At 43.6% G+C, this 22,380-nt stretch overlaps 1 protein-coding gene across 5 annotated transcripts in view; it reads left to right on the plus strand.

The window, feature by feature from the left end:
• Positions 1-22,380, plus strand: part of celsr2 (cadherin, EGF LAG seven-pass G-type receptor 2) — a 325,531-nt gene that overhangs the window by 217,634 nt on the left and 85,517 nt on the right. For all 5 annotated transcript variants that reach the window (XM_078242273.1, XM_078242276.1, XM_078242272.1 and 2 more), the window contains 3 exons: positions 9,535-9,692; positions 12,662-12,825; positions 13,732-13,857. In XM_078242273.1, the coding sequence (XP_078098399.1) occupies positions 9,535-9,692; positions 12,662-12,825; positions 13,732-13,857 (448 nt within the window). The remainder of the gene's footprint in view (positions 1-9,534; positions 9,693-12,661; positions 12,826-13,731; positions 13,858-22,380) is intronic.

Raw genomic sequence — 22,380 nt, forward strand, 5'->3', positions numbered from 1 at the left:
CACAATTCCTCTCATGTGACAGAAGCTCATTACCCAGTGCTGATGCCACAATAACGCACTGTCGTTGCCATTCCGTGCACAGTTCATGCATGAAAGAAGGTTTTCAATCCATTGCTCTGCAGACTAAATGAAAACAGCAGTCATTTATAATGACAACAGCCGGGGCAACTTCCCCCCCCTTCCTCCCCACCCCCGAGGCCTCTGTCAACTTGACAAGAACTGTCAACAGGCCCAGGTATCCCACAATTCCAAGTATCAGATTAATTAAATCTGCGAGACATCTGATTAACATTACGGTTTAATCCTCAAAGTCCCTTGATGGCTTGCAGACTGACTTTCAGAATCAATCCTGATCTTCTAAAACTGGATCTGATATTAAAAGGCGTTATGTTATTTTGTTAAAATATATTTATGTGTACAGCTGCTAATAAATTTCTTGTCAATTGATGTTTAATAATGATCTGATTTAATGAGTATATGTCCCTTTTAAAAGGAATAATCTTTATTTCAGCAAGAACAGTCACCCCCGATGACTGATTAAAACATACTTTGACATGCGAAAATTGTATCAAGTTATTGGCGTTGAAGGATTTGCTGGAATGATCTGTGTATGAAACTTTCACTCTCATTGGTCTGGCTTTCTCCGTTATCTGCTACAATGAGCAATTTTTCGATCTTTTCTATTCAATAACTTGAAGGCATTAAATGCTTGATTTATTATAAAAAATGTATTTACCTAACGAAACTTATTATTCCTTTGAAGACTGGGCTGAAAGCCTTTCTCCCGCTGTGTCATTTTGCCAAAGGCACGACTGTTGGCAGATTGCCTGCCCACTTGGGAACCCAGTTGAGTGACTAAAACCTGATGTCCTCTGAGTGTGCTGCATGGGAGATTGGGTGGGGGTGGAAGGGAGAAGGGCCCTCATTTATTGGCGCTCTGTGGCTCAAAGATGGCGCTAAATAATTGCAATGGCCACCCTTGTAGTTGCCTACTTGCCGCTGTTCCCCTTCCTCCCACCATTTTCCAAGGCCTCCTCGCCTGGCCCCAGCTTCTGCTAAGCTACTGAGGCACACTCTCCCTGCAGCAGCAGCCTCAGCAATGGCCTCTGTGAGCAGTCGCACTGCTGAGCAGGCGACTCTCTGATCGAGGGTGAGCCATCTTTAATTGGATGGCAGCCCTGGCACTGACCACTTAATTGGTCACCACTGGCAGTATGTCTGCTGAAGTGGGGTCGCCTCCTGCTTAGACAACTCCAGCAAGACCCCGACAGCTCTCAAAAACTTCTGAGCATTGTATTTGTCTATCGTTTAAATTTTATTTTATTTGTTCCATTTTTTTCCCTCTGCTTAGTCACTGCCAGAGTTGGATTTCATGATGGCCCCAAATTATCACAAATTTCACATGTAGATGGGCTAGGGAGGAGATGGTGGTTGTTAGACCATTCCCTTGTGGAGGCCTAAAATTGATTGTACACATCTCCTTACCAGACAACAGTATATACTGTTAAAGTCGTGGGAGGAATTGGTTGGGATTAGTTCCCAAAACTGGGAGTACCAGTGAGATTGCTAGAGAGACATAGTTAAATCTACTAGCTACTGAACCTGCCACAAACTAGACCATTTGTGGTTACTTGGTGCCAGTTTGACTCTTCTGAGAGTTTTGGTTCACCAGAAATATTAATGTTAATATTTTGCATTATTTTAATTCAGTATTCACATTTCATGTCTTGATTTATAATATTTGCTGTTTGTTTTGCAATACAAATGTTGTGAAAGCTGACAATTGCCAAACAGACCGGGGTTTTGAGAACGTATTTTGTATGCTTCTGATCAGTGTGGGAATTATTATAGAATCCCCACAGTGCAGAAAGAGGCCATTCAGCCCATTGAGACTGCACTGACTATAATCCCACCCAGGCCCTATCCTCATAACCTTACGTATTTACCCTACTAATACCCCGACTCTAATCGGCAACTTAGCAAAGCCAATTGACCTAACTCACACGAGCACCCGTGGGAAACTCACGCAGACACAGTGATAACATGCAAAATCCACGCAGTCACCCAAAGCTGGAATTGAATCCGGGTCCCTGGCGCTGTGAGGCAGCAGGGCTAACCACTGTGCTGCCAGCTGTACTGCCCATGTAGCAAAGGAAGGTGAGACACAGTATTAAACTTTTATCATAAATCCAAACTGAAATTTACTCGGTGAATTCAAACCACCTGATCTGAAACAGTGCAATTTCTGAGTGTAAATTGAAAGTTTATTCATCTCCTAACAGCTAGTTAGTTTGGAGTCAAAAGAATGCATCAGAAATGTGGAATGGAAGATATTAATTCAATTTCAGCCCACTTGTCATATCTGTGTAGTACATAATTCCCTTGTGAAAAAAGCTCTTTTGAAAGTATTTCTAGCTTCATTATAAAAAACAGCTCCCATTGCTAAATGAGAGGGAATGCAATTCCTGCTGGAATTTTTGAGGCCAGGGCCAAAGGCTTTACGAACCCCATGACCTGAATTTTACCGCCCGCCCATCACGGGAATCGGAGCGGGCGAGGGACGGACAACAGGAAGGTCTGTTGACCTCGGGCAGGATTTAACAGTTTCGGGACGAGTGAGGCCATAAAAGTTTGCCCCACATCTTGTCAAAGAATTGGTTGCATCAGCAATTGTCATTCACCTGTAAAAAAAATAAATTCCTCATGATGACAATGTCTCTTTTGACATAGAAACACTAATGTTTACCTAATTTTGCAAAAATAATTGATTGGCTAACTCGTGCATGATAAAGTCACAAGTGAGTTATCTCTATAGAAGCTCTGAAAATTGATCAATGGAGGGGCATTAGATCAACATCTCTTTTTAAAATGTCTCTTAGGTCATTACGCTAGGCTCAACGAGCCGGAACATTTTACTCTAGAAAACCATAAACATGAGGGAGTCATGATTGATGTGTTCAGCATGATAAAGGGACTACAAATGTGGACAGATTATTTGCATTAAGTTAGGGAGTATGAGGGGACATGAATGTTTTATGAGTGTAAGTTTGATTAGGGATGCAGCCTCGATGTAAACATGACCTGAATTTTACCGCCCGCCCATCACGGGAATCGGAGCGGGCGAGGGACGGACAACAGGAAGGTCTGTTGACCTCGGGTAGGATTTAACAGTTTCGGGAGAGAACTGGACAAGTTGCTGGAGGAAACTGAAATTAGTGTGCGTGGAAGGTGGATGGAATGCTGCACGATCTAATTTGAGATCGTGGCCTTTCTCTCAAAGATTGTTCTTGGTTGCCTTTGAGGATCAGAGAGAATCTTAATAGATGCCTCTTTTCCCCTGAATCAGCCGAGCATTTTAAAAATATTTTTAGCTGCTCCTCCAGCAGGTTACATTGCTGGTGGTGATTAAGTTGCACCAGAGGTCTCATTGCAGTACAGCTGACTGGGAGTGATTCACTAGACAAGTTTTCTCCATCCACCCTTTTTTTAGTATGCTTGCAGTAATTCACCAGCAGATATGAAGACTGTAGCACACAGACTTCCATGAAAGGTTTAATTCCATTTTTCTCCTCGGCAATTTTACCTCCTTCCCACACATGAATGAATGTATTAGTTTCTTGCTGCAGTGCAGTGCTGCAGACACCGGTTACCCTCTGATATCTTGTCCAATTGCTTGTTCACGAGTGTGCTTTGACAGTGCGTATTGGGAGACTATTTCACCATAAATAGGTATCGCAGCTGAGTCCAATTCTGTCCTCATTAGATGCTTATACGTGATAGCAGAGGTTGCTAGATAACAATCGCGGGCTGCAATCGCTTTTCCTTATTGCAAGCCAGGTTACCAAGGTGCCTTGAATACTGCCTCACATGAGAACAGCTTAGCTGGGATTGGACTGGGCAACATAGCTTAAGTATTCATTAAATAAACTAAAAAGCCAATGGAGGGGGAGAGAGAGAGAGTGTGTGCGTGTGCGTGCGTGTGAGTGTGTGTGTGTATGTGTGTCAGTGTGTGTGTGTCAGTGTCAGAAAAGGAGGGAAAGACAGAATTAACATGAGGGAAAGTAGTGTATTATGTATTTGGTTACCAAATATAAAATGTCATGGTGTGACAAAAAGCCTGGGATCAAGTTACGAACAAAGTACATTTGGTACATTTAAAATCTCTCCCTTCCCCCTTGGACTTAATTTCCTTGGTGTGTTTGGTGCAGACAATAAAATGAAAATTTTCGTGGATTATCATTTCCATTCAACCGGTCTTTGTTAAGTCTGAAAAACATTTGGTTTGGTCGGTTGCCGTTGGACGCTGCTTTAGCTGGTGAAAGGATGATCTGATAGTTGAAGAATGCTTTTGTCTGTAGGGGGCCTAGGTAGAGTTGCATGGAGCAGCTAGAGGTAAAAGAAAAACCGGGACAAACAAAGGATCTAGAAATGTCTAGGCCTGCAGACTTTGAACCGCTTAAATCCTTCCCGGCTTACGTTGGTAACCCTTGTTCACTGAAGCCCAGCAGCATGTTTCTTGTGATTGTTAGATGTTTAAAGGAACACACTTCATGATAAGGTCTTTGGCAAACGTTTTTATGTTTGTTTACAAGCAGATGGTGTAAATTGCAGAACCTGCACGTTAATTTATTATCACTGTTCTCGAAGAACAAAGGATTTATCAAAACCTTCTTTCATGACACTAATCTTCCTTTTAAAAGGCTACACCTTTCAAGCTGAAATGTTGCGCCCTTTTTGAATAACCTTTTCCATCTCCTGTTATTTCATAATGCGACATGGTCATAAAGATGTGGTTTCAAAATCACTTTAAAGGTGCCTTTAGATTGGCCAGTCAATGCTTCCTGCACAGAGAGGCACCTCTGTACCTCACTTTCTTCCTTTGTACATTTAAGCTGAGAGTCAGCCCTTCTGGGCTCCACCATGAAATACAGAGACCCAGATGCTGTATCAGTGGAAATCTCCCAGCATTTGTTTCACTGAAGCTAGCTAATGTAATCCAATGGGACATTAGAAGTGCAGCCACAGTAAGGAAATCCATGGGAATACAGTCAGCTACACTCCCATATTATTTGATTTGGTTATTATTGTCACATGTATTGGGATGCAGTGAAAAGTACTGTTTCCTGCACACTATACAGACAAAACATACCATTCATAGAGTACATAGGGGAGAAGGAAAGGAGAAGGTGCAGAATATAGTGTTACAGTCACAGCTAGAATGTAGGAAAAGATCTGCTTAATATAAGGTAGGTCCATTCAGAAGTCTAGCAGGGAGGAAGCTGTTCTTGAGTCAGTTGGCATGTGATCTCAGACTTTGGTATCTTTTTCCCGACGGAAGAAGGTGAAAGAGAGAATGTCCGTGGTGCATGGGGTCCTTGATTATGCTGGTTGCTTTTGCAAGGCAACAGGAAGTGTAGACAGAATCAATGGATGGGAGATTGGTTTGCGTGATTGACTGGGCTACATTCACAACCCTTTGTAATTTCTTGTGGTCTTAGTCAGAGCAGGAGCCATACCAAGCTGTGATACATCCGGAAAGGATGCTTCCTGTGCATTGTTAATTTTTAAGCAACATCACTCTGTTGGAGCTGAAGCATGATGTGTTTATCTTCGTGGATGTTTAGTTTAGTTATATGTTTAGTTCTTTGATTGTGCTGCAGAGCCAGTAGAGGTGATGGTTCAAGGCCCACCCTTCCTATAGGGATATGTCACCTCAAACCTCTGTCATATACCCCCTGCTGCGTGATATTGAAAGAACACTGGCGTTGAGGTCCGAGAACTTCAACACAAGTAACCAAAATAATGGATTGTACAAACCTGAGAAGGTTTATATTCCCAATTACCTGAATGTACTGTACATTGTTAAACATAACAAATTGCTTCGATCCAAAAAGATAAAGACATCGAGTTATTTGGACCAGTGTCATACATGGTTGATCACACTGTAAGAATATAAGAAAGCATTAAAATTATGATTGAGAGGGCCTTCAGGCAAAACAGCATTTCTAAAATAAACAGTTCACAATGCCAAATCTCCATCAGAAATGAAAGGACAGGGTATTCTTTCAGTTCGAGTAATTCTTTCTTTGAAAAGAGACATGCATTAGTTTCATCACAGGAACAGAATTGGCGGAATGCTCCCAAAAAATTTCTAAGTGTTGTCCCCAGCAAGAAAACTGATGAGATTCCCGCTGGGTAGTTTGGGGTGAGAGACTGAGTAGATTGGGACTATACTCATTGGAATTTAGAAGAATGAGGGGGGGATCTTATAGAAACATATAAGATTATGATGGGAATAGATAAGATTGAAGCAGGGAAGTTGTTTCCACTGGCAGGTGAAACCAAAGCTGGGGGCATGGCCTCAAAATAAGGGGGAGCAGATTTAGGACTGAGTTGAGGAGGAACTTCTACACCCAGAGGGTTGTGAATCTGTGGAATTCCCTGCCCAGTGAAGCAGTTGAGGCTACCTCATTGAATGTTTTTAAGACAAGGATAGATAAATTTTTGAACACTAAAGAAATTAAGGATTATGGTGATCGGGCAGGTAAGTGGCGCTGAGTCTACAAAAAGATCAGCCATGATCTTATTGAATGGCGGAGCAGGCTCGAGGTTCAGATGGCCCACTCCTGCTCCTGGTTCTTATGTGATTCAGTTCTCATTTCACCCCTCCTTAGAATTTTTTTTGGACCCTGGGGAGATTTTCACTGAATTCACCCACACTTCAATTTGTTTGGAGTGGGGACCTAAAAACCAACAAGACCAACTCCTTGGAGATCGGGGCACCATTTTAAATCTCCAGACAGCCCTACAAACCACACCTCCTCCCCCCTCCCCCCGTCCCCCCCGTCCTCCCGCCTCTCTCCCCACCATGGCAGTGCCAAACTGCCAGGGCATCAACCTGCCATTTTCCCAACCACCTAGGGCTTCAATGGCCTCCAAGCCCCCAGTGTGGCCATCATGACTGGTCTCTGTTTGTGGCGACTAGTAGTGATTCACGCCGGGTTCCCGCTGAGAATTGCAGGAGCCAGCAAACTGACCCTGCATTTTTAAATGAATATTTAAATATACTAATCTGGCTCATGTCCTCGCAGGGCCTGAACCAGATTACGTTGGGGTGCAGGGGCTGGGAGAAACTCAAAAGGGGTTGTCGTAGGTGCTAACCACTCGATGGACACTCCTTCGTGATTCTCCATCCCTAGCACGGGTTCCACATGAGCGTGCAGGGCCGGAGAATTAATTTTATCGCAGTAATATTACACCCACAAGTAATTTTTGTTTGACATAATTTATATAGTTGTAGTTTGTGTTTGTAAATGAATTTATTGTATAGTTCGACCAATTTAGTTTGATAAAGACCTTTTGGCACGGTGGCACAGTGGTTAGCACTGCTGCCTCACAGCACAGCACAAGGTCACTAGACCTTGTGGCTTGTGCTACCAAATAAACCTGTTGGACTTTAACCTGGTATTGTGAGACTTCTTACTGTGTTTAACCCAGTCCAACGCCGGCATCTCCGCATCATGGCCTCACAGCACCAGGGACTCGGGTTCGATTCCGGCCTCAGGTCTGTGGAGTTTATACGTTTTCCTCGTGTCTGCGTGGGTTTCCTCCGGGTGCTCTGGTTTACTCCCACAGTCCAAAGATGTGCGGCTTAGGTGAATTGGCCATGCTAAATTGCCCCTTAGTGTTAGGGGGACTAGCTACGGTTAATACATGGGGTTATGGGGAAAGGATGTGGGTGGGATTGTGGTCGGTGCAGACTCGATAGGCCAAATGGCCTCCTCCTGCGCTGTAGGGTTCTATAGTTCTAAGAAATACCCTTTAGGTCTGTACATTTAGTTAAATGTTTATAAACATTTCTGGGAATGCTCAGAAAATCATTGTGCAGACATTGCAAGGAGCAAGTGAATTCAGTACAAGTACTAACTGAAAGCTTGTAATAATTAAGGCACAATGATGAACCTGTACTAATAGCCTCAGCTGTCTTGGAAAGTACTGTTGACTTCTGTCATTTTCAAGGTAATTAACTCTGCATTGGACTCAAAATATGGGTGCATTTGTTTGTCCAGAAGGGATACATGTTTTCAAATTCTGTTAATAGTGTCTATCAAAACAGTTTTCTACAATCAAAGGCATATTTTGCCACCCTCCACAACGCCACCACCCCCCCCCCCCCACCCCGCCCCGACCATGGATTATTCAGAAGAAACAATGTACAAAGAAACAACAGAAGTTATATTGAATCTTTTGCTTAAAACATATGAAATATGGTTACACTATTTTGAAACAATGCATCTGCGGGAAGTTCAATATTGCCCTGTTATAGTGCATGTTGTCATAAATTAAGTAAGGTTAATTGCACAATAATGACCTAACCTGCAAATCTTTGGACTGTGGGAGGAAATCGGAGCACTCGGAGGAAACCCATGTAGACACGGGAAGAATGTGCTAACTCCACACAGACAGTGGCCCGAGGTCAGAATCAAACCTGGCTGCCTGGCGATGTGATGGCAGCAGTGCTAACCGCTGTGCCACACAGTAACTAGTCCCCAGTACAATGATAATGGTTATAATGATACCATTATAGGAGTTTCGCTTTTATTCATGTGAAGAAAGGGCAGAGCTGTCACTTCACCATTACCTTGTCAAGAGAAAAGTTTTATTTATTAGTGTCACAAGTAGGCTTACATTAACAGTGCAATGACGTTACTGTGAAAATCCCCTAGTCTCCGGTGCCTGTTTGGCTACACTGAGAGGGAATTTAGCACGGCCAATGCACCGAACCAGCATGTCTTTCGGACTGTGGAAGGAACCCGGAGCATCCGGAGGAAAACCCACACAGACACACGGAGAACATACAAACTCCACACAGACAGTCACCCAAGCCAGGAATCGAATCCAGGTCCCTGGTGGTGTGAGGCAGCAGTGCTAACCACTGTGCCACCGAGTCACCACTGGGAGACTGCAGGCAGCAGCAGGAAATAATGGAACTCTTGAGGCTGGAATCGAGGCCTGGAGCTCTGCAGACAGAGTAAGAGTTTTAACAACATCAGGTTGAAGTCCAACAGGTTTATTCGCTACCAAATAAACCTGTTGGACTTTAACCTGGTGTTGTTAAAACTCTTACTGTGTTTACCCCAGTCCAACGCCGGCATCTCCACATCATGACTACCATCGACTCTGCAGACAGGGCAGGGCAGGTTCTTGGCCAAGGAGTGAATGGGAAACTGACATGATAATTGTCTGCCACAAAATGATTTTGTTCTTGTGACTGAACTAATCAGAACAGAAAAGGTGGAAACGTTAATAGTCGCTAGGCAGTTCATAACTTGAATATTACTGAAAAGTGATACATGTTGCTGAAGCTTTTCATCTTGCACTCATCAGGACAAATGCAAAAATGCTAACTTTCAAGCGATTGCTACAGAATTAAAAAGTGCTGGTTGGTCAGCAAGTTGAATCTGGTCAAAGCGTTGTCAATTTGCGCTTTAATCATGGTGTGCAAAATTTACTACATATTTTTTTTCTCTACAGCCAGTTGTTGGGAAGTCAGGTGTTCCTCAAGGACCTTCTGAGCAAAAGGTGGCCGTGGTTACTGTTGATGACTGTGACACTTCTGTTGCATTGCGTTTTGGCAGTTTCATTGGGAATTATTCCTGTTCAGCTCAAGGAACTCAGTCAGGATCAAAAAAGTAAGTTTTTTTCCAAAACAAAATAAACTAACTGATGAGAATTCGCCCCTTTATTATCACAGACTATGCTGAGTGTTTTTATAAATGACTCTCTCTCCCCCAGTGGTTCAGTGAGTACAGTGAATTGCACGGAAAATTCCAGCTTTCATCAAAAGCAGCAGCTACTTACATTTCTGTAGCACCTTGGACAGAGAAAAATATCCTAAAGTACTTCCCAGGGATGTAAAAACAAGAAGCAAAGACAAGAAGGCAGATTACTACCTGAATGACTGTAAATTGGGAGAGGGGAGTGTGCAGCGGGACCTGGGTGTCCTTGTGCACCAGTCGCTGAAGATAAGCATGCAGGTGCAGCAGGCGGTAAAGAAGGCAAATGGTATGTTGGCCTTCATTGCGAGAGGTTTCGTGTACAGGAGCAGGGATGTGTTGTTGCAATTATACAGGGCCTTGGATGAGGCCACACTTAGTGTATTGTGTGCAGTTTTGGTCTCCTTTTCTGAAGAAGGATGTTCTTGCTCTGGTGGGAGTGCAGTGAAGGTTTACCAGACTGATTTTGGGGATGGCGGGACTGATATACGAGGAGAACTTGACTAGTTTAGGATTGTTTTCGCTGGACTTCAGATGAATGAGGAGGGATCTCATAGAGACGTATAAAATTCTAACAGGAGTAGACAGGGTAGATGCAGGGAGGATGTTCCCGATGGTGGGGGAGTCCAGAACCAGGGGTCACAGTCTGAGGATTCAGGTTAGACCATATAGCACGGAGGTGAGGAGACATTTCTTCACCCTAAGAGTGGTGAGCCTGTGGAATTCATTCCCACAGGAAGTAGTTGATGCCAATTCATTGAATGTATTCAAGAGGCAGCTAGATATAGCACTTGGGGTGAATGGGATCAAAGGTTATGGGGAAAAAGCAGGATTAGGCTATTGAGTTGGACGATCAGCCATGTTCATAATGAATGGCGGAGCAGGCTCGAAGGACCAAATGGCCTCCTCCTGCTCCTATCTTCTATGTTTCTATGTAAGGAAAACAGGCACAGATCCAAAGCAGAGGTCACCAAATGCTTGATTGAAGAAATGGATCTTAACGGAGGAGGGGTGCTGGAGAGGTAAAGAGATGAAGCAAGGTTTTAGGTGACTAAAGTCATAGCTATTAATGGTGAGACAAAGAAAGAGGCTTCATAGGAGGCCAGAGGCACTAAAACTTGCAGAGAATAAATACACTGTCCGCTGCAGTTCTAAGCTTGACCAACTGGAAGGTCTGAAGATCGAATTAGCACTGAGGAAAAAAATCAAGATGATGAAAAAGACCTAAAAGCCTGACATTTTCAATCTGTATTCTTTTGATGGCAATGATGACCACTATCAGCATTAATGTAAAACATCTTGGAAAATTCAGGCTCAAGTCTTCATATTTAAACATTACCATTGTGTTCCTGACTACCCTTAGGCAATGCTGTGGAAGATCCACTATTGTACTACAATGTGGAACTTGTTGATTGTATGGTTACGTGTGTTTTGCCACATACCAGATGAAATCTTCAGTAAATATGACTACCAATTGTTTTCTTTAATTCTGTCTTTACCGCAAAGTGAGGGAAATGCCAATAATAAATCGTCCAACCACATCGCTTCAGACGCATTGCATCATCCATAATTTCATTCCACACAATACTGCATTTCAATCACAATTCAATTAGCTTTATGTCCAATCTCAGCATGTTCTACTAAATTAACCACCCACATGAATCTCAGGTATTTGAAGGATGTGTTTGTTTTGGCTATGTTCAATTGGCAGCCGCACCAACTATATTTTTTTCTCTTAATGTGACTGCAGTAAAGGAATCAATGAAAAGGAGAATACTTGCAGGAGTCCTGCAAATATTTTATTATTTTTCTCCCGTTCTCTTCTGTCCTTCCCATTTAGGTGGGAGACTCTGCTGGTTAAATTTCTGCATCAGTCAAGTGTGTGTTGGCTGTGACTATGAGGGTGATTTGATTGGAGAGAATTACAGCCCAACCCACTCAATGATGGCCACATATTCACACTTTTCCAACAAGGGTCACTGAACATCAAGTCTGATTATCCACTGCAATTGTCAGTCGATAAAACTGCATGTATGTCAAGTGTGCATAATGTTTCCTTTGTTAATTACATTTCATCTCCTTCATACATAAAATCAGACAATGTTACCTCAATTTTATTCATGCAACTTGAATGTTAATGTAAGAACAAATTTTGGGGACCCAATGCTCAAATTCCAATAAAACCATTAATCAAGCTTCTATGTAATGCATGTTCATGGTATGTGATACTGTTTTATATTTGCCATTTGCTTCTAATGTTGAATGTGCTCCTGTGTTAAAATGAAGCCATAACTGGCCTCAAATTCAAACATCCAGGTTTTCTTTCTAAATTTTGGGACAAAAGAATTTCCTTGGTACGAACCATTCCTTCTGTCAGAGGTTTGTCTACCATTACCCTTATAAGGGAGATGATGGCCTTGTGGTATTACTGCTTGATTATTAATCCAGAAACTCAGCTAATGTTCTTGGGGACTCAGGTTCGAATCCCACCAGGGCAGGATGGTGGAATTTAAATTCAATAAAAAATCTTTGGAATTAAGAATGTACTGGTGACCATGAAACTATTGTCGGAAAACCCATCTGGTTCACCAATGTCCTTCAGGGAAGGAAATCTGCCATCCTTACCTGGTCTGGCCTATATGTGTCTTGAGAAACACAGCAATGTGGTTGATTCTCAACTGCCCTCAGGCAACTAGGGATGGGCAATAAATGCTGGAGAGCCAGCGACGCCCATGTCCCATAAATGAATTAAAAAATGCTTTGTTATGCATGTTTGGCTCTACCCATATGTGATAACCTATAAATTATAAAATTTAATCTACGCAGGAATGATCTTGTATCAATAGAAATAAAAGGCTGCTACTTTCTCTGGTTTTGTTTCTCAGGTCCCTGGACTTGACAGGCCCTTTGCTCCTTGGTGGAGTTCCAAACCTGCCCGAAGACTTTCCTCTTCAGAATCATGAATTTATGGGATGCATGAAAAACTTGTTTATAGATAACCAGCAAATTGATATGGCTGATTTCATAGCAAATAATGGCACAGTATCAGGTAAGTTAGAGAAACATTAATGTGTAACAGATGGGGCAGCATGGTGGCACGGTGGTTAGCACTGTGGTTAGCACTGCTGCCTCACAGCCATTCCTTCAAAGAAACATACTTTGGACTCAAATTGTGCTGTGTTACACTCCCACTCCTGACATTTGGGCAGCATAGTGGTTAGCACTGCTGCCTCATAGTGCCAGGGACCTGGGTTCGATTCCCGGCTTGGGTCACTGTCTGTGTGGAGTTTGCACATTCTCCCCATGTCTGCGTGGGTTTCCTCCAGATCCTCTGATTTCCTCCTACCTTCCGGAATTGTATTGTACTGGTTAGGTGCATTGGCCATGCTAAATTCTCTCTGTGTTCCCGAACAGGTGCCGGAGTGTGGCAATGAGATTTTCACAGTAACTTCATTGCAGTGTTAATGTAAGCCTACTTGCGACACTAATAAATAAACTTTAATCTTTAATTGGTGTTCTCAATTCACTGACCCTTGTACTGAATTTACCATGGGGGATAAAGCAACAATTGAAGCAGAAAATATAAGGGGGAGACACCACTCTGTGGTCAAGCTCACTATTATGTTGGCAGAGGGTTCCTTCCTTGCTTCAATATAACAGGGGAACAGGTGGAAGAAAGTATATTTAAAGACAAAAATAGTAATGCCTTGTAATAAAACAAAATGGGAATGTATAAGTTAGAGCAGACAAGTGCTAAGACAACTCCAATTATTTTAGTGATTTTAACAACACCAATCACCCGGGAAAGGAGAAAATATTTCCTCTAATTTTTGGAATTGAAAAGGATTATCATTCATCCCGCCCCTGAAGAACCAGTTTAATTCTCACTTCTGGAATTAAGGATGTGTTTTGCAATACATGTGTCTGAGATGTACATTTTTTTTTCCTTATGTAGGGTGTTCTGCAAAGTGGAATTTCTGTGATTCAAACACATGCAAGAATGGAGGGACATGTGTGAACAGATGGGAGACCTTCAGCTGTGAGTGTCCCCTGGGCTTTGGAGGCAAGAACTGTGAGCAAGGTATGGCACAGATGCACAACCTAATCAGTATATTTATCAACATTCTTACTTCCATTCAAAAACTACCTGGGCTTTTTTTTGTATTTGTTGGCAGTTGTTACATCTCTCTGAATGTAGGGTTTGATCTTACTTTCTGCTGACAAAGTTCTGAATTCCCTCTTGACATTCAAGCTAAATATATTACCATGCTCGCAACATTACAACATTATTAGGTTCTTTTGGGTAGGAGTGAGGGGAATGGGAGGAGAACTGAATCATTCACTTGAGTTCTCATAATGGGCAGAGATAGTGAAAGCTAGATTATGAGAAAAAAACAGGAAATCTTTTTCTGGTCACTTTCACATGGGAAAGTTGTTAAACAGGATTTAGCATTAAATGACCAACAGGGAAAATTGTCCCTAAAATTGTCCATTTTAGGGACAATAGCAGAAGTGCCTGAAAATTGTAAATACCGCACCCAGACATGGCACTTCTTATTTTCGCAGGAATGGGTTAGTTTGCGTGTACACATGCGTGATTCAGAAATGAAATTGGTCATTTAAATCATCAGCAGCCGACACTTAAGTCAGATTTTTGCATCCTAGGAGTGTGGAACTTCTTTTTTTATTCATTCGTGGGTCATGGGCGTTGCTGACTGGCCAGCATTTATTGCCCATCCCGAGTTGCCCTTGGAGGGCAGTTGAGAGTCAACCACATTGCTGTGGCTCTGGAGTCAAATGTAGGCCAGACCAGGTAAGGAAGGCAGATTTCCTTCCCTGAAGGACATTAGTGAACCAGGTGGGTTTTTCTGACAATGGTTTCAAGGTCATCAGTAGATTCTTAATTCCAGATATTTTTTATTGAATTCAAATTCCACTATCTGCTGTGGTGGGATTCGAACCCAGGTCCCCAAAACATTAGCTGAGTTTCTGGATTAATAGTCTAGCGATAATGCCATTAGGCCATCGCCTCTCCACTTGAAGTGTGCAGAGTAAACCTGGTAAAAACGGGTCTGAACTTTGAGCATTTGTTTGGATAACCAGGGTACTCTTTTGGGGAGGTAAGGTACTCCCTGTGGTATTAGCAGGCCAATTATTTTTGCCCTCCTGATACATGCACCCAGGTGCCAGGAAGAAGTTTGTGCTGGATAAGGGGGCATTGTGTTTCGTCTGAAGGAATATCGAAGATGGACATCACTCTCACATATTGAGGCCATTGAAACCAGTCACTATAAGCAACTGGAGGCTAGAGTGAGGGTAGAACACCAGGGGGTGGAGTCTGCTGCCTGAATGCCAGGGAGGAGGAGGAGATAAGCAGGTACTACCTGGTGGGAAGGGTCTACAGAACTAGGACATCCTACCTCAGTACGATGGAGAACCAGTGCCAAACGAGACTCAGGCTAAGCTGTGAGATGGTGACAGACATATGTCACCTGGGACAGCAACAACCTAAGCCTCCTGCCCACTGGATCATCATCATGACTTCCCACCCTCATCAGAGGGGACTCTGCACAGATGTCGCTGATTCTGACAGCTCCTGCACTCTGGTGCTGTGCCCTTCATCCTGTGCCACCAACTCTAACTGGCTGCTATATCCCATTGATGTGTTAGTATTGGACTTGACAGAGTATGGGCTAGTATCACGTGATGCTGCATCCTTGGACATCTCTTCCTTCTCTTGATGCCTGATGGATGGTCTGGCCTAGGGGAGGAGGGTGGGCGGGGGGGTGGGTTAGTGTTGGGTGAGCAGAGCTGGGAATATATGAAACAAAAGACAATTACCTAGATAGAGTCCTACCTACAGCGTAAGCAGGCTCTGATGCAGCCCTTGCCTTTAACTATGCTCTTATTGCCTATATGATACGACCCCATCCTTGCACTCCCATCATGCCAACATGCCATTGTGCTCAACTAAATAATATGATGACCATTATCACTGCAAAGGTGCTCACTAATTCTCCCCGAGTCTCCCCAGAGGGATGATGGACTAAACATCTAATCTAGCCCACCCACCCCCAGGCTGAAAACTGGAAGTTTGGGCAGCCATTTTTCAAGGTCAGGCTCATGGAACTGGGAATTCTCTCAACTCTGTGCACCTGACTTTTGGACAAAAATCCAGACCATAGTGTGGTGTTAAAAGTAGTGCATATAGTTTATCAAAGGAGTTCATTAAGGTGTTGCATTGTTCATAAAATTAAAGTATGACAGGAAAAGTGGCAGTATGAGAGAAACTTGGTCTAAGGACGAAAAAAACAAAGAAAACGGGTTAATGGATGTTTCTTGGACTGGAGGGATGTAAACTGTGGTGGGCTTTACACTGGTCAATATATCTTTACTGAGGTTCAATGTCTCAGCTGAAGACAGTATTACTGGTGGGATTGGCGTGTCACTTATTTACTGGAGCATTCCATAAGTAATGTGGGCCAGGTGGGTTCTTGTGTTCTGTAAACTTCTACATCAGGGTTTCGCTAGATGATGTTAGTTGTTATAAAATGAAAAAATGTTGATTTCCTGAGGGTAGTTGTTTAATGTGGGTAAGCTCCAGTTGATTACTCTTGATGGATAATATATCTTGGCTGGCAAGGCATATTTTTATCCTCTGTTTGTTTGCTTGTTTAATACTAGTGAAAATTAAAGTCCAACGCTGTGAGAAATATATTTGAATTCTTCCTAATCCTCAGACTGCGATTGAACCAGAACAGTTATGAGCAGCGGAGCCTGAATTAACACATAGAGAATTAAAAGTATGGTAATCCATCACAAAACAGCAGCCTTCCGAGAGTTCTGAAAGTTCACAAAATGTATTCACGTGCGTGTGACACAGCAGTTGGGTGCATAATGAATAGTGCTAAGCAGTTCTCCAAAACCCTACCCATGGATCCAGTTACAATGCACCTGCCTTTTGCGTGATGGAGTCCGTCTTACTTTGAAAACAACCCTTCAAACGAAAGCAAAATAAGATCTCGTTTTATCATGAGAGAATGTTCAGAATGAGTCTCTGGATTGTTTTAGCTCTTTATTTCAAATGAGAAGCATGGCACATTATTACGGAGAAGAACCCCGGTTTTATTGCTGCTGACTCCAACAGCTTCGCACCTTTCAAAGTGACATTGTTGTCATATTTCTTCTGTTCTGTTAACTTGAATAATGCTTTGAAAACACTTTATATGGTTGTTTTCAAAACTGAGCGTTTCACCTACTGATCCAGAATTCTTTGAAAATAGGAGAGTCTTGTGATAATAGACTAGCTAAATAAATCAAGTTTGTGAGTTTAAGTACAATACTTAATTTAATGGCAGTATATTTAACTATTGGGCATTTTGATCTCAGGATATTAGAATCATAAAATCTCTACGGTGCAGAAGGAAGCCATTTGACCCATTGAGCCTGCATCAACCACAATCCCATCCAGGCACTAGCCCAAAAGCTCACGTATTTACCCTGCTAATCTCCCTGACAGTAAGGTTCAATTTAGCATGGCCAATCCACCTAGTCTGCGCGTCTTTGGGCTGTGGGAGGAAACCGGAGCACCCGGAGGAAACCCACGCAGACACATGGAAAACATGTTAGCTCCACACTGATAGTGACCCAAGGCCGGAATTGAACCCGGGTCCCTGGTACTGTGAGGCAGCAGCGCTAACCACTGTGCCGCCCTTCCTGGAAATTGTGACAAGAGCCAGCATCAAGTGATGAGATTGGACTTGATTGTAATGCTTCACGTAAGTGAATAACCTGCACATTCTCACTGTGCATGCTAAAAAGGACTGGGCACCAAAGTGTAATTTTAACCCAGTGTGAGCCAGTTTCTTTAGAAGAGAAGGAGAGAAGATGAAAAGATAAATCCCTCATATCCAATAATGAATATCTAGGAGTGATTCCAAAGCAGTATTCTACTTGAGTTTGCGTAACACCATAATCCAAGAAAAAATAAACTTGAATCTTTTTTATAACTATCATCAAACTTTAAAGTGAAAATCTGCCTTTAAATTACTCCAGCTTCTTTTGCTTAGACAGTGTGGTCTAGATCCCTGACGTATGATAATGTGAAAGATAATCCACAACTAAAGGAGGTTCTGGGCAAAGGGCTCAAAATGAATGGGCAGTATGAATGGCCTATAAATTGGACATTGTAGCAGCTGTTTTTCAGCCACCATCTGGCATACCAAGTCCCCCATATGGAAGGCGCAAAGCCTAAACATATTTCCAACCAGAAGTACCAAAATTGAGAAAGGGGAAAAATAATGTGGTCCAGAGGTGCTAGACTGCTTAAGCAACTGAAGGATCTAAAACCCTACTGAGAGCTTAACTACAAGACTTGTTTGCCTTAAAACAGGCTAAGTTCAGTAAAATAGGACCTTGGGACATAGGAGCAGGAATAGGCCATTCGGCTTGCATTCGCACTGCAATTGAGTTACTGTGAAAATACCCTAGTTGCCACACTCAAGCACGTGATGGAGAATTTAGCATGGCCAATGCACCTAAACAGCACATCTTTCAGACTGTTGGAGGAAACCAGAGCACCCGGAGGAAACTCACGCAGACACGGGGAGAATGTGCAGACTCCGGTCAGACAGTGACCCAGGCCGGGAATCGTACCCGGGTCCCTGACACTGTGAGGCAGCAGTGCTAACCATTGTGCCACCATGCCTGCTTTTGGCAGCAGGAAAGCATTAATGCTAAAGTGCCATTAAAAATCTGTGGTCACTGAGCATTTGATCACTCTCATCTGTTGAAGCAATTAACATAATGCACTGTGTATGACTAATCTGAACAGCCGCTAACATGTAGCAGAGAAATATAGACAGTCTGCCTTGTGTGGCAAAAAGATCGGGAAGGAAAGATGGGCTGGAGAAGAGCACAAGGGAAATGAAGACTGGAGGCACACAGCAAAAATTGAATGATGCCACGTAATGGAGTATTTGGGCTTCGCTCCAGCTCTGATGAATAGGATCATTTACTTTCCCTTATGGTCACTAAGGGGGCAAAAATTTAATTCAAGTGTTAAGAAGTCCTGTTTCCATGAAATATTCACAACATCTGCATGACGGGAAATGCTTTTACAAAATGAGCTGAAAATGTCAAACTGCTGGCAGGTAATTTCCTGAGGTGAAGGGTGAAGCACATTTTGGATGGCCCAATGGAAGGGAAGCTAATAGCGGTAAAAGCAAAAATACTGCGGATGCTGGAATCAGAAACAAAAGCAGGAAACGGTGGAAAATCTCAGCAGGTCTGACAGCGTATGTGGGGAGAGAATAGAGCCAACAGTTCGAGTCAGGGTGATCCTTCAGCTGACGAAGGGTCATCCTGACATGAAACGTTGGCTCTATTCTCTCTCCGCAGACTAATTGTGATTGTCCCTTGAAGGACAACACAGCAGATTGAGGGTTACCTGGCCTGGGGGAACCAATTGGGACTCAGAGTGGATAATCACCCCAGGGGGTGGAGCTGGCTGAGGCATTTCTTTATGATAAGGAATCATGAGCTCACCCTCAATAAATGGACCAACATGGACACGAAGCAAATGTATCACCGACTCTGAGGCAGGAGACAGGGAGGGAGCTAGCTGCAGTCACGAGGCTGCTGTACACTTCTTAATTAATCAATACCTTTTGCATTCATGAATGAAGTCTGTGAAAGTGCATCAATGCACTAATGGAGGAAATATTTGATAAGCCTGATTTTGGAGTGCTTCTTGCTGACAAAGTGCTAAGAACAATGACGTGTTTAATTTTTCCAGTACTGTCGTTTTAATGGTTGCTATGCAACCTTGGCGAGTTGGTGATGGCATCAGTCCCATTCAGGGGTGGCTCTCGCATGTCCAGAGACTCAGTTGTATGTGAAGTGCATTCAGTACGAGGTCAGCCCTCCTCATTAGGCTGATCTTTCCTATTAATAAGGTCTTCGAGCCCCGCATCAGCATCTAAAAACATTAACAAGAAGCGAGCGGAGACAGAAAGGACTTGCATTCATTTAATGCCTTTCAAGACATCCCAAAGTGCTTGACAGCAAATGAATTATAGCTAATGAGAGCACAGAGAAAAAAAAATCCATCCTTTTTGAGACAACTCGCAGCTATTCAGTACCTCACCCAAGTTGACCACCCATCAAGTTTAAACCTTGATGGGGTGAGTATGAGCAACTTATGTTACCTTGGGAAATAGCACAGCCAAGTTTAATCCTCTCATTAACTGATGTCCACATACTCGTGCTTTCAGCTAACTTCCTTTCTGTCCCTATTCCTCAAGCCCTTGCTAAATTTAACTCCCTAAAAAAAAACACACCCTATGGGACACAAATCGAACCTTCCTGTTATCTGTATGGCTCTGAACCGCACTAAGTGGTGCACTTTATCCACTTGGAGAATGGTTATTTTTAACAGCAGAGAGCTCGGAAGTGTCGCACTAATTGTGAGGAAGCGTATTGTTTAGCGAGAACACAATGTTAAAACACAAAAATCATTCAGCTGTCAATCGGTGCTGGCTCAGATGATGCTGTATTAATTAAGCTGCTGAGCTCGCCAAATTCACTTTTGCAAGAGCCGGAGAAAGGAAAAGTTTTCTGATATTTAATGTTTCCTCCTCGGCAGCTGCTTCCGTCCCATTCTAGTTTTTACAAAGCTGTGTTTGGGCTGATTCCACAGGCTGACCTATTTGTATACTCGGGTCAAATGATTTGCCATTAATTGTAAAACAATAGCAGGCACTATGGAGATTCCCCGGAGACAGCCACATGCATGAGGAGTTAATGATTTACATCTGTGTTTGGGGTTTTGTGCGTGGACATTGAGAAGTCGAGCTGTCCTGTTTCCTCTGCCGCAGCTGTTTGCGATGCGGCGCTGCAGGTCCAGACAGTGGCACGGCGTCCCGAACAGCTCACACAGCATCCGCACAAAGGATCACATTCATTCTTTAGACAAGGGAACAGCCAGGTTAAAAATATGTACCTAAGCCTTTCATCCCGTGGGCAAAATCAAAGCAGTTGAAGTGTGGGTGCTGATTGTCAAGCTAATCTGAAATGGGCAGCACGTGAGAGAGAGATTCTGTACTGAGCATGGGGTGCTGAAACATCACTGCAAAGGTCTATATATGTGACTGCTGTGAGACCTGTAATGTGAAGAAGTGGTTCAGACCCCGATGATCACATTTTAATTTGATGTTTTAAGTTTCCTTTGTGATTTGATTTTTGGTACGGGTTGTTCCTCTCCTTTTGTGGGAGCTGCCCCTTTTAATTTGTCCCTGAGTTAATTTGAGTTAGTTTATTTGGTTGGTATTGAAAAGAAATACCTGAAGAAGTGGTTCAGGGAGAAGACGAGGCTCCCTTAATGATTTGGCAGGTTAATTTAGTGAGCAATTGAGTCATGCAAACCAATGAGAGACCTGCTTTGATTCCAGTCTGTACCGAGTTAGTTCGCATCTGCTGGGAAAAGAAGGGGAGCTGCATTAGACGGGCAGTGATGAGCTCAGAATGTAGCCATTCCACTCAACATCTGGAAATTGTCGAAGGAATTAAAAGTGTGGGTGATTATTGTCAAGCTAATCTGAAATGCTTGTGTGAAAATAACGTTAATAGTGGTTGCACTCAATAACTATACCAAGTATTGATCAGCATGCCAGGGGCTAGATTTTAGGTCCTCTGTTTTCAGTGGGATGGGATGGGATGGAGATTTTGCGGGGGGGGGGGTGTGTGGAAGCATATGCAATATACTGGTTGGCTAACCCACTGCCTTCCCACCCATCTTCAATTTGTTCCCCATAATGAGGGGACTGGGGGTGGGGAGGTTGGGTAAGGCACCCATGAGCTTGCCCACTCTTAGGCCTATTGCGTGTCCCAAGTGGACAATTAAAGTTTATTTATTAGTCACAAGTAAGGTTTACATTAACGCTGCAATGAAGTTACTGTGAAATTCCCCTAGTTGCCACACTATAACGCCTGTTCAGACTGTGGGAGGAAACGAGCACCTGGAGGAAACCCACGCAGACACGGGGAGAACGTGCAAACTCCACACAGGCAGTGACCTAAGCTGGGAATCGAACCTGGGTCCCTGGTGCTGTGAGGCAGCAGTGCTAATCACTGTGTCACTGTGCCGCTCCTTGAAGCCCTCAATCCAGCTCCATTGGCAGCAAACACTGGGCATTGGCAGGCGGGCGAGAGTGGGATAGCCATTCCTTTTAAACCAAGGTTGGTGAGAAGTCAGGAAAGAAGAGGAGACATTCGGAGTTTCCTGTGCCCAAGATTTTGCTCTTCACCAACCACCACCCCCCCCAATCACCACTCCCCCCCCCCCCCCCCCCCCCAATCACCACTCCCCCCCCCCCCCCCAATCACCACTCCCCCCCCCCCCCCCAATCACCACTCACCCCCCCCCCCCAATCACCACTCCCCCCCCCCCCCCAATCACCACTCCCCCCCCCCCCAATCACCACTCCCCCCCCCCCCCCGCAATCACCACACCCCCCCCCCAATCACCACTCCCCCCCCCCCCCAATCACCACTCCCCCCCCCCCCCCCCAATCACCACTCCCCCCCCCCCCCAATCACCACTCCC

The sequence above is a fragment of the Mustelus asterias genome, chromosome 25 (assembly GCF_964213995.1).
Source record: "Mustelus asterias chromosome 25, sMusAst1.hap1.1, whole genome shotgun sequence".
Taxonomy (NCBI): domain Eukaryota; kingdom Metazoa; phylum Chordata; class Chondrichthyes; order Carcharhiniformes; family Triakidae; genus Mustelus; species Mustelus asterias.